This window comes from Phyllobates terribilis, unplaced genomic scaffold (genome assembly GCF_046119375.1).
Source record: "Phyllobates terribilis strain yellow unplaced genomic scaffold, ASM4611937v1 Scaffold_5__5_contigs__length_657084704, whole genome shotgun sequence".
NCBI lineage: Eukaryota > Metazoa > Chordata > Amphibia > Anura > Dendrobatidae > Phyllobates > Phyllobates terribilis.
Genome location: NW_027362765.1, coordinates 84,578,438 through 84,591,055, shown reverse-complemented (window position 1 = coordinate 84,591,055; position 12,618 = coordinate 84,578,438). Strand labels below are relative to the sequence as shown.

The window sequence follows — 12,618 nt, the reverse complement described above, 5'->3', positions numbered from 1 at the left end:
TTTATCATGATCATGCATCTTCCCACAGGGAAAAATGAGTTGAAGCCTATCCTTAGGAAAGACTCATAAACTCAATGACATGGCCGTCAAACAGTTTGGATCTGAATCAAATTTAATTTTTATGGTGCAAATGAAAAAAAAATTGTCTATGACCAGTCTCCATCCTGAAAAACTCATCTGCCAATAGAACATTGAGAAAATTGGAACCAGATGAATGTAGAATATTGGTAATATTTTAGAAAATACTTCTAACAATTCCAGAGTCATAAATGTCCAAGGAGGCACAAAAAAATACTAATTTTGATTTGTTTTGTTAAAGAGTCCATTTTTGTTCCACTACTTCATCTGGAAAAACATAACTACTATAATACTGCTCCTATGTACAAGATTATAACTACTATAATACTGCCCCTATGTACAAGATTATAACTACTATAATACTGCACCTATGTACAAGAATATAACTACTATAATACTGCTCCTATGTACAAGATTATAACTACTATAATACTGCCCCTATGTACAAGATTATAACTACTATAATACTGCACCTATGTACAAGAATATAACTACTATAATACTGCTCCTATGTACAAGAATATAACTATTATTATACTGCCCCCTATGGACAAGAATATAACTACTATAATACTGCCCCTATGTACAAGAATATAACTACTATAATACTGTCCCTATGTACAAGAATATAGCTCCTATAATACTGCCCCCTATGTACAAGAATATAACTACTATAATACTGCTCCTATGTACAAGAATAGAACTACTATAATACTGCCCCATATGTGCAAGAATATAACTACTATAATACTGCCCCTATGTACAAGAATATAACTACTATAATACTGCCCCTATGTACAAGAATATAACTACTATAATACTGCCCCTATGTACAAGAATATAACTACTATAATACTGCCCCTATGTACAAGAATATAACTACTATAATACTGCCCCTATGTACAAGAATATAACTACTATAATACTGTCCCTATGTACAAGAATATAACTACTATAATACCGCCCCTATGTACAAGAATATAACTACTATAATACCGCTCCTATGTACAAGAATATAACTACTATAATACTGCTCCTATGTACAAGATTATAACTACTATAATACTGCCCCTATGTACAAGACTATAACTACTATAATACTGCTCCTATGTACAAGAATATCACTACTATAATAATGCCCCTATGTACAAGAATATAACTACTATATTACTGCTCCTATGTACAAGAATATAACTACTATAATACTGCTCCCTATGTACAAGAATATAACTACTATAATACTGCTCCCTATGTACAAGAATATAACTACTATAATACTGCCCATATGTACAAAAATATAACTACTATAATACTGCCCCTATGTCCAAGAATATAACACTATAATACTGCCCCTATGTACAAGAATATAACTACTATAATACTGCTCCTATGTACAAGAATATAACTACTATAATACTGCTACTATATACAAGAATATAACTACTATAATACTGCTCCTATGTACAAGAATATAACTACTATAATACTGCTCCTATGTACAAGAATATAACTACTATAATACTGCCCCCTATGTATAAGACTATAACTTCTATAATACTGCTCCTATGTACAAGAATATAACTACTATAATACTGCTCCTATGTACAAGAATATAACTACTTTAATACTGATGTCTACGTATAAGGATATATTTTCTGCACCTTCCACTCCATTTATTACCAGCTGTATCGCTATATGGGTTGTGTATTTAGATTTTACGGAAGCCCACAGCTTTGCTTTTACATATATTGTCAGGTAAGTAACTTGCGCTGGAAATGTAGGGGAAGGGTTAAAATACTGTGGGTATAGAATAATGATAATAAAATGATTGATATTAGGAGGTAACATTAGAAAGCACACAATTTATTGGTACGTTTAAAACAATAGATCAGGAAATGAAATGAATATAAAATCAGATAGTTGCCTTCGCACCGAGATACTCCTTCTATACTCCCCACTATCTACAGTGAGGTAACTATCATTTCAATCTACAGGGGCATCACTCTGTGCACCTTAAACTCTTGTATGTTTCCTTCTCCAGGGGATGACCCCATCTTATATTTTGCTTAACCCATCGGATAACTAAGGACCACTCCCACCATCAAACAACGAAGGAATTCCATTATCTATTCTTAAACCCTAATGGTTTTCCTGTAAAATCCTCTGATTTTATATTCATTTAACTTTCCGATCTATTGTTTTAAATGTACCCTACCCCTACATTTCCAGCGCCATGTACTTACCTGACTATTTTATTCTTCTGACAACCAGTGGTAGTTGTCTGTACCGCAGCAGGAATAACAAGGGTGACCCTGCAGCGCCTCCATTCTCTATATTTATTTCTGTCTTTACATATATTGGCCTGTGTAAGTCGTGAGTCCGGTAAATTTTACTTTTATGTGCTGTCTTTGTGATTTTATTCAATTGTAAAGAAATAAAATACTATTTTGAGAATTATGCACTCCCTGTCTTTTTGTAGATAGGTTTATATATTCCATTATTACATCAGAACATCATTAACCCTAGAGCTGTACCTCAAAGGAGCCATACCCAGAGGAATACTCCTTCCATTCATAGCATAGAAGAATTTCTTTCTATTCAGCTCTTATATAAAGTACAAAGATAAGAATAGAATTAAATACATCCTTTCAGTTCGGTAAATCAGCACCGGGTCCAGGAGGGGGAACAATAAAATGATGGGATACGGTGGTGAAATGAAGATCCACCAACATTACCTGCCATTCCTGGCAGCTATTCATCTTCATTTTGTTAAAAGATTCAAGATAAAATTACGATATCAGAATTCTTCCACTTTAAAGGAGTCTTCTCACGTCTGGGAGCACCTAGCACAAGTGGAACAATTCCAGGTGTGAGGACAAAGAGATACAGGCGTCCTCCTAACTGCCAAGGTGTCCTCCTTCATGTAATCACAGATGCTCCACTAAAACCCCAGACCACCAGGAAAGCAGACAGAGTAACCCCTTCACTACCATGGGCTGGCAAGGGTGGTAATTTTATCCCTTCCACTACCCTAAACCTCCAGAGAAACTGGTGCTAACCTCTTCTTAGAGCCCCCAGGATGTACACATCAACTTCCCTAGGTCACTAGAGAAGCAAGTAACTATCGTAGACCACCAACAAAGAAGACATTTACCTTCTTATTAACCAAAATCATCAAAAACTAACCCCAAAATGTGCTAGACCTCCAGGAAAGCAAATATTAACCCCCTCACACCTTAAACCACCAAGGAAATTGGTGTTACCCCAGCAATACTGTGGATTACAAAGGATAATGGTAATAACCGCTAATTACCTTTGGCCATAGGGGAAATCTGCAATCATTCCACTACTCTATGCCACCAGGGAAACTGACAAAATTCCTCACACTACTCTATATCACCAGAGAAACTGACAATAATCCCTCTCACTACCCTATACCACGAGAAACTGACAATAATCCCTCACACTACACTATACCACGAGAAACAAACAATAATCCCTCACACTACACTATACCGCCAGAGAAACTGACAATAATCCCTCTCACTACCCTATACCACCAGAGAAACTGATAATAATCCCTCTCACTACCCTATACCACCAGAGAAACTGACAATAATCCCTCTCACTACCCTATACCACCAGAGAAACTGATAATAATCCCTCTCACTACCCTATACCACCAGAGAAACTGAAAATAATCCCTCACACTACCCTATACCACCAGAGAAACTGACAATAATCCCTCTCACTACCCTATACCACCAGAGAAACTGACAATAATCCCTCTCAATACCCTATACCACCAGAGAAACTGACAATAATCCCTCTCACTACCCTATACCACCAGAGAAACTGATAATAATCCCTCTCACTACCCTATACCACCAGAGAAACTGACAATAATCCCTCACACTACCCTATACCACCAGAGAAACTGACAATAATCCCTCTCACTACCCTATACTACCAGAGAAACTGACAATAATCCCTCTCACTACCCTATAATACCACCAGAGAAACTGACAAAATTCCTCACACTACACTATGCCACCAGGAAACTGACAAAATCCCTCACACTACTCTATATCACCAGAGAAACTGACAATAATCCCTCTCACTACCCTATACCACGAGAAACTGACAATAATCCCTCACACTACACTATACCACGAGAAACAAACAATAATCCCTCACACTACACTATACCACCAGAGAAACTGATAATAATCCCTCTCACTACCCTATACCACGAGAAACTGACAATAATCCCTCTCACTACCCTATACCACCAGAGAAACTGATAATAATCCCTCTCACTACCCTATACCACCAGAGAAACTGACAATAATCCCTCTCACTACCCTATACCACCAGAGAAACTAACAATAATCCCTCTCACTACCCTATACCACCAGAGAAACTGATAATAATCCCTCTCACTACCCTATACCACCAGAGAAACTGAAAATAATCCCTCTCACTACACTATACCACCAGAGAAACTGACAATAATCCCTCTCACTACCCTATACCACCAGAGAAACTGACAATAATCCCTCTCACTACCCTATACCACCAGAGAAACTGACAATAATCCCTCTCACTACCCTATACCACCAGAGAAACTGACAATAATCCCTCTCACTACCCTATACCACCAGGGAAACTGATAATAATCCCTCTCACTACCCTATACCACCAGAGAAACTGACAATAATCCCTCACACTACACTATACCACCAGAGAAACTGACAATAATCCCTCTCACTACCCTATACCACCAGAGAAACTGACAATAATCCCCCTCACTACCCTATACCACCAGAGAAACCAACAATAATCCCTCTCACTACCCTATACCACCAGAGAAACTGATAATAATCCCTCTCACTACCCTATACCACCAGAGAAACTGACAATAATCCCTCTCACTACCCTATACCACCAGAGAAACTGATAATAATCCCTCTCACTACCCTATACCACCAGATAAACTGACAATAATCCCTCACACTACCCTATACCACCAGAGAAACTGACAATAATCCCTCTCACTACCCTATACCACCAGAGAAACTGACAATAATCCCTCTCACTACCCTATACCACCAGAGAAACTGACAATAATCCCTCTCACTACCCTATACCACCAGAGAAACTGACAATAATCCCTCTCACTACCCTATACCACCAGAGAAACTGATAATAATCCCTCTCACTACCCTATACCACCAGAGAAACTGACAATAATCCCTCACACTACACTATACCACCAGAGAAACTGACAATAATCCCTCACACTACCCTATACCACCAGGGAAACTGACAATAATCCCTCACACTACACTACCAGAGAAACTGATAATATTCCCTCACACTACACTATACCACCAGAGAAACTGACAATAATCCCTCTCACTACCCTATACCACCAGAGAAACTGACAATAATCCCTCTCACTACCCTATACCACCAGAGAAACTGACAATAATCCCTCTCACTACCCTATACCACCAGAGAAACTGATAATAATCCCTCTCACTACCCTATACCACCAGAGAAACTGACAATAATCCCTCACACTACACTATACCACCAGAGAAACTGACAATAATCCCTCTCACTACCCTATACCACCAGAGAAACTGACAATAATCCCTCTCACTACCCTATGCCACCAGAGAAACTGATAATAATCCCTCTCACTACCCTAAACGACCAGAGAAACTGACAATAATCCCTCACACTACCCTATACCACCAGGGAAACTGACAATAATCCCTCACACTACACCACCAGAGAAACTGATAATATTCCCTCACACTACACTATACCACCAGAGAAACTGACAATAATCCCTCACACTACACTATACCACCAAGAAACTGACAATAATCCCTCACACTACACTATACCACCAGGGAAACTGACAATAATCCCTCACACTACACCACCAGAGAAACTGATAATATTCCCTCACACTACACTATACCACCAGAGAAACTGACAATAATCCCTCACACTACACTATACCACCAAGAAACTGACAATAATCCCTCACTAGCCTATACCACCAGAGAAACTGACAATAATCCCTCTCACTAGCCTATACCACCAGAGAAACTGACAATAATCCCTCACACTACACTATACCACCAAGAAACTGACAATAATCCCTCACACTACCCTATACCACCAGGGAAACTGACAATAATCCCTCACACTACACCACCAGAGAAACTGATAATATTCCCTCACACTACACTATACCACCAGAGAAACTGACAATAATCCCTCACACTACACTATACCACCAAGAAACTGACAATAATCCCTCACTAGCCTATACCACCAGAGAAACTGACAATAATCCCTCTCACTAGCCTATACCACCAGAGAAACTGACAATAATCCCTCACACTACACTATACCAACCCGATGACAATAATCCCTCCCACTAACCTATATCACCAGGGAAACTGACTATAATTCCTCCCACTAACCTATATCACCAGGGAAACTGACGATAATTCCTCCCACTATCCTATATCACCAGAGAAACTGATGGTCATTTCTTCTACTGCTAGACTAGAAAGGGAACTAACAATATTCCTTTCAACTACTCTAGACCACAGGAGGAACTGACAGTAGACCCTTCCACTACTGTAGATCACAATAAAAAAATGAAAATAATCCCTCCCATTACTCTAGATCAGGTTTTCTCAACTCCAGTCCTCAAATCCCCAACCTCCAAACTGATCATGTTTTCAGGATTTCTTTAGTATTGCACAGGTAATGGAATGATTGGGCATCAGAAAGCGCCACAGGTTATTCCTATAGAATATCATCAAATTATGATGGGTTGGGGGTCCTTGAGGACTAGAGTTGAGGAACCCTGCTCTAGTCTACTAGGAAAGACTGAGAATAATTACATTCATTACTCTAGACCACCAGGTAAACTGACAATAATCCCACCCTCTCCTTTAAACAACCAGAAAACCTGAGAATAATCCCTCCCATTACTCTAGACCACCAGGGAAACCGACAATTATCCCACATACTACTCTAGACCATCATGTCAACAGGTTATAATCCCTCATGTTACTCTAGTTTACTGAAGAAACGGATAGTAATGCCTTCCATTATTCTAGACCACCAGGGAAACTAAGAGCAATCCCTCTGATTACTCTAAACCACCTGGAAATCTGACAGCAATCCCTCCCATTATTCTAGAACATCAAGTATACAGACAATAATCCCTCTCATTCCTTTATATAAAGGATACAGATAATAATCCCTCCCCTTATGATAGACCACTAGTGAAATTGATAATAATCCCTCCCTCTACTCTAGACTGCCAGTAATCCATCTCATTACTCTAGATCGCCAGGGACTAAAATCCATCCCACTACTCTAAACCCATCAGGAAAATTAATAATAATCCCTCCCATTACTCTACACCATCAAATAAGTCTAAACAATGGTGCCTCTTATAGTCTTCCAACTTAAAAAATGCAGGACATTTTCCCATCTCGTTCCTGTATTAATATTGAGAATAAAAAGGCACATCCAATGGGACAAAACCATATTTTAATCTTTTGTTTTTATCTGCAGTTTGTGTCCTGCTCTTCTTTGTCACCGGATGACCTTTCTACAAAACCACATAATCATATATAATCATTTTATTCAATTTCTTTAATACTCACCTTTCACCACAATTTACTGTATGGTATTTGTCAGAGCAGAAATTAAGAAAATGTAAAACTTCTTAAAATTAAATGAAAAAAATTAAAAATGTAAGACTTATTATACCATTTGCTTTGGGCTTATTGGTTGCAACTATTCGTGGGAGCCATTATAATGACCAAAAGGGTTATCCAATAGCTTTCCACAGACTAATAAATTGGTAAACTGAGCTACAAAAGTTGGTCCAAGTCTGTAAAAAGTACACAGAGACCTGCAGTAGCCACCCAATGGATCCATGAGTCGTTAATGGACAAAAGTCCATGCGAATTTAGGAAATATCTTGTGTAAACAGTTGAAATGTAGACCTTCAGTGTGGTAGCACCGGTGATTACCACAGCCCCACCAAGAAGTGAAGTTACATGAAAGGACTGTCTGGACCATGTTCAACAAAGCAAGCGAAAGAGGATCTTCTCCCTCCCAATTAATTATAGGCTAAATAAAAATGAATGACTGATTGGATACCATCGATTCTGTCCAATATTAATTAGATCAACAATATCATGATTACGGCTGAGAAGAATAAATCATTTTTGGCCAAGAGTTCATGCTGGGTCCTCTCCAGACATGGCTCTACAGATACATTTGGGAAGAGTTGGCTTCACCGATACACCCATAGAGGAGTGTTTTGGCCTTCACGAAGTCTATGGTAGACTATGACGCAGACCTGACGTCAAGTGGTACATTCATTAGAGGTTCTGTCTCCAGGTCCGGGGTGCTTTGGTCCATTGCCGCCTGACTCTTTGGCTTTTGGGTCCTGTTTTACGTCCAGGTTGGGTCCACAATACCGTGGTCGGGGTTGCAGGTGAATGAGATGGTTATGGCGTATCTGGTGCCCCAGCTCACCTTTTCCACCCGATGTAAATTCTCAGATCCAGACGTGAAGAAGGACAGACGCCCTTGAAGAATGAAAAAGACATGACAAGTTAGACAATAATGGATGGGACATGATAAAAGGAGCCAGTTACGTCTCGTGTCCAAGAAAGACATCTCCAAGGTATTCCATCCAAAGCCTTGAAGGCCTTTTACACTTGGGGATAATTGTCAAAGCAATGATTGGTACAAAGATGAATGTAATAGTAAACAGAAGTCAATCAACTTGTCATATTATTGATCTCATTACGGGCAATGTATCTGTGTAGAAGAACCCTTAGAGTTGACATGTAACACGCGGGTCCGTTGTCTTACATAAGACAGAGAGACTCCCCTTATATCATGTTTTCTACTCCTGATGCATCTAAACCAGTGTCGCTAAAATAGCCATACAAAGTCTCAAATCGCAAAAATCCCAATGACCCAACATTGTAAAGTTGGTTGCCAAATTGTCCCCTACATGGCTACTGCGGCTGGGGAACCCATCAAACAAGTCCTCAGAACTCAGCTATGCCTTTGGCAGAGGGGTAAGTGGAATAATGGAGGTTTAACCGCCATTATTCCAGAATTGTATGCTTTGGAGAAACTATGTTCACACCACAGCTGCAATCTGATAAACGGAAGGCATCTGGCTCTCGGCACCCACATACAGGCCCGGCGTCAGCACCTGGGCAAGTGCTGGGGCCCTGAACAGGCGGGGGGGCCCACTCACTGTCGGGCACACCGGCGCGCTATGGGACCCGTGAGTGGTGTGGTGCCGATGCCAGCACCCCCCTCGCTTGCTTAGGGCCCCGGCAGCCGGCGGCACAAAACTTACCTCTCCCCGTGCCTCCGCAGCAGCTCCGGTCTCTTCCGCGGCTGCTGCACTGTGACGTCTCAGGTCAGAGGGTGCGGTGACGTCTTTACACCACGCTCTCTTCTGAGCAGTCATAGTGCAGAACGGGAAGATGCCAGCGACGGGGCTGAGGAGTCTGGAGCAGCGGCAGCAGGTTAGAAGTGAGGTGAGCATTTTATTTTTTATTTTTTTTTATATGTATTGAGGCATGGGGAATTATATGAAGGGGGGGGGGCAAGTGACATCCTGCATGGGGCACTATATGGGGGAGAGAGGTGACATCCTGCAAGGGGCATTATATGGGGGGGGTGACATCCTGCATGGAGCATTATATGGGGTGGGGAGGTGACATCCTGCATATGGCATTATATGGGGGAAGAGGTGACATCCTGCATAGGGCATTATATGGGGGGGAGGTGACATCCTGCATGGGGCATTATATGGGGGGGGGGGGAGAGGTGACATCCTGCATGGGGCATTATATGGGGGGGGGTGACATCCTGCATGGGGCATTATATGGGGGGGAAGCAACATCCTGCATGGGGCATTATATGGGGGGGGTGATATCCTGCATACGGCATTATATGGGGGGAGAGAGGTGACATCCTGCATGGGTCATTATATGGGGGGAAGTGACGTCCTGCATGGGGCATTATATGGGGGGGTTGACATCCTGCATGGGGTGACATCCTGCATAGGGCATTATATGAGGGGAGTTGACATCCTGCATGGGGCATTTTTTTTTGGGGGGGGGGGGGGAGTGACATCCTGCATGGGGCATTATAATGGAGGGTAGTGACATCCTGCATGGGGCATTATGTGGGGGCACAGCCTGCATGGGGCATTATGTGGGGGCCAGTATTCTGTATGGAGCTTTATATGGGGGCCAGTATCCTGTATGGAGCGTTATATGGGGACCAGTATCCTGTATGCAGCGTTATATGGGGACCACTATCCTGTATGGAGCGTTATATGGGGGCCAGTATCCTGTATGGAGTGTTATATGGGGACCAGTATTCCTAAGTTCATAAGAATGCTCATTTCTGACCATTGGCTCATGTAAACGTGTCGGCGATCCGGCAGCTAATGAGCAAAACGTTCATCCGTCAGTTGATATGATCGTTTATGTGGGCATAAAACTGACTGTTGTCGGCAGCACATTGCCCCATGTAAGCGGGAATATGCTGCTGATAATATGGAGGGGTATGGGGTTAGAGCAGTCATATTAATGGGGCTATAAATGAGAATTGATTCATTTGTATACAGTCAATCTATTCTCGTTTAAAGTGGAATATGACCCTGCTGTGGCCACTAATGGGGCCGGAATGGGGGATCAAGTGAAATGATGTCTTATTGACAAGGATTACTCAAGAGACAACCCGATTAAGCCAATTGGAGTCATTTCACCTCATATCCAGGTGATGGGTGACAACCACTAACAGCCATCATTATCCTTGTTATCAGCACTGATGGGTGACAACCACTAATGGCCAGCCTTGCCTGTGTGTCAGTTATCACTGTAGTTCTGGCATTCTCTTCCCGAACTAGGAAGGCTCACAACGAAAATTACAAGTCTTACAAATAGTTGCGAAATCGTGGGAGGCACAGAAAAAAAAATGGAATGCGACGATGGATGGTAAGATGAAGACATTTTTAATGTAAAACAGTAATTATCATCAGCCGGCAATGTTGCCCACGTGGCTGTCATCTATGGGGCCTCCTGGAATAGCGGTTATATTTTTTCTCACTCCAATCATTCACTTTTATAGTCGTTCGCTCTCGGAGACAAAAATTCCCAAATGCAACAGTGTTCGTACAAGACTTTCCTCTTCCAATGATATCCGAGCCCTATCACCCCCATTCGGCAAGCGCAGAAAAGGGGACGTGCAGACAAAGGCAGCTCCTGCTACACCAAGCAAGATAATTAATCCAATTTGTTGGTACTTCACTAATTTCCTGCTGCGCGGCAGATAAAAAACGTGGCGCCATCTGGAATTAACCCCCAACTTTCTGGAAGACATTGCCATAGCACAACTCCCCCGTCCTTTTCATATCTGAAGTGATACAACACTGTAATACACAGAGGAATATATCCGACAAGAAGAAGACGCCACCCGAGAGTTAGTAATTATACAAAAACATCAGGGGGTGGGATGCAACAAGCGCCCATTCATATTTAAGTCATGATAAATTGATGCTCTGTGGATCACAAGCAAAGAGAAGATATGTACAAGGCCTCATTCATAAATCCGATTTTCTCGTATGAATGCTTTCGGTGGTTTTCATGGATAGCACTTGCCTGTGATAGTCTACAGGGCCTTTCACATGTCCATGATTTTTCGCTGTCCAAGCGGTCAGCGGACAATTGCAGAGACATGTCCGATTTTGATCCGAGCAAGTCTTCGTGTCCGTGAAAAAAATCAGACAGCACTTGTAGGATGGGGAATTTTTTTTTTTCCTCCACGTATGAAATAAACCGAAGACATTTGGACCAAACTGTGATCAAACTCTGTTCAAAATAATTGGTCCGTTTTTCTCGTTTGAGATAAAATCGGATGTCTGAATGAGGCCTAGGGATGAGAGATGAGGGGAGAAGCAGGTCGTGAAAAATGAGGTTCTGGATGTAAATGGTTCCGAGTATTTGAGGGTCTGGGAGATAATCAAGTTCGAAAGAGTTGAGATGAAGACGAATGGGTTCGGAATAGTTAGGGGGTGCTGTAAATAGTGAAAGTTAGGAATAATTGAGGGTTCTGGGAAATTGTGGGATTAGGAATAATTGACGCATACTACAGATAATAGAGTTCATTTTGGGGGATGCTGGAAATTATGGGAAAGGAAAAAATTGATCAGAGATGCTGAAAGTGATGAGATTAGGAACACGTAAAGAATGGTGGAGATGACGAGGTTGGGAATAGTTGAGGAGTGCTGAATGGAATGGGAATCATTGAGGGATGATTGAGATGATGGGATTAGAAATAGTTGGGGGATGCTGGAAATGATGGGAATAGGAATGGTTGAGGTGATGAGATCAGCAACAGACAAAGAATGGTAGAGATGATGAGGTTAGGAATAGTAGAGGAGTGCTG

At 41.4% G+C, this 12,618-nt stretch overlaps 1 protein-coding gene across 1 annotated transcript in view; it reads right to left on the bottom strand.

The window, feature by feature from the left end:
* Positions 1-7,573: 7,573 nt before the first annotated feature.
* The window catches only part of OGFOD3 (2-oxoglutarate and iron dependent oxygenase domain containing 3), a 109,362-nt gene continuing 104,317 nt past the window's right edge, over positions 7,574-12,618 (bottom strand). The window contains exon 9 of the mRNA XM_073682500.1: positions 7,574-8,723. Within this exon, the coding sequence (XP_073538601.1) occupies positions 8,587-8,723 (137 nt within the window). The 3' untranslated portion in view covers positions 7,574-8,586. The remainder of the gene's footprint in view (positions 8,724-12,618) is intronic.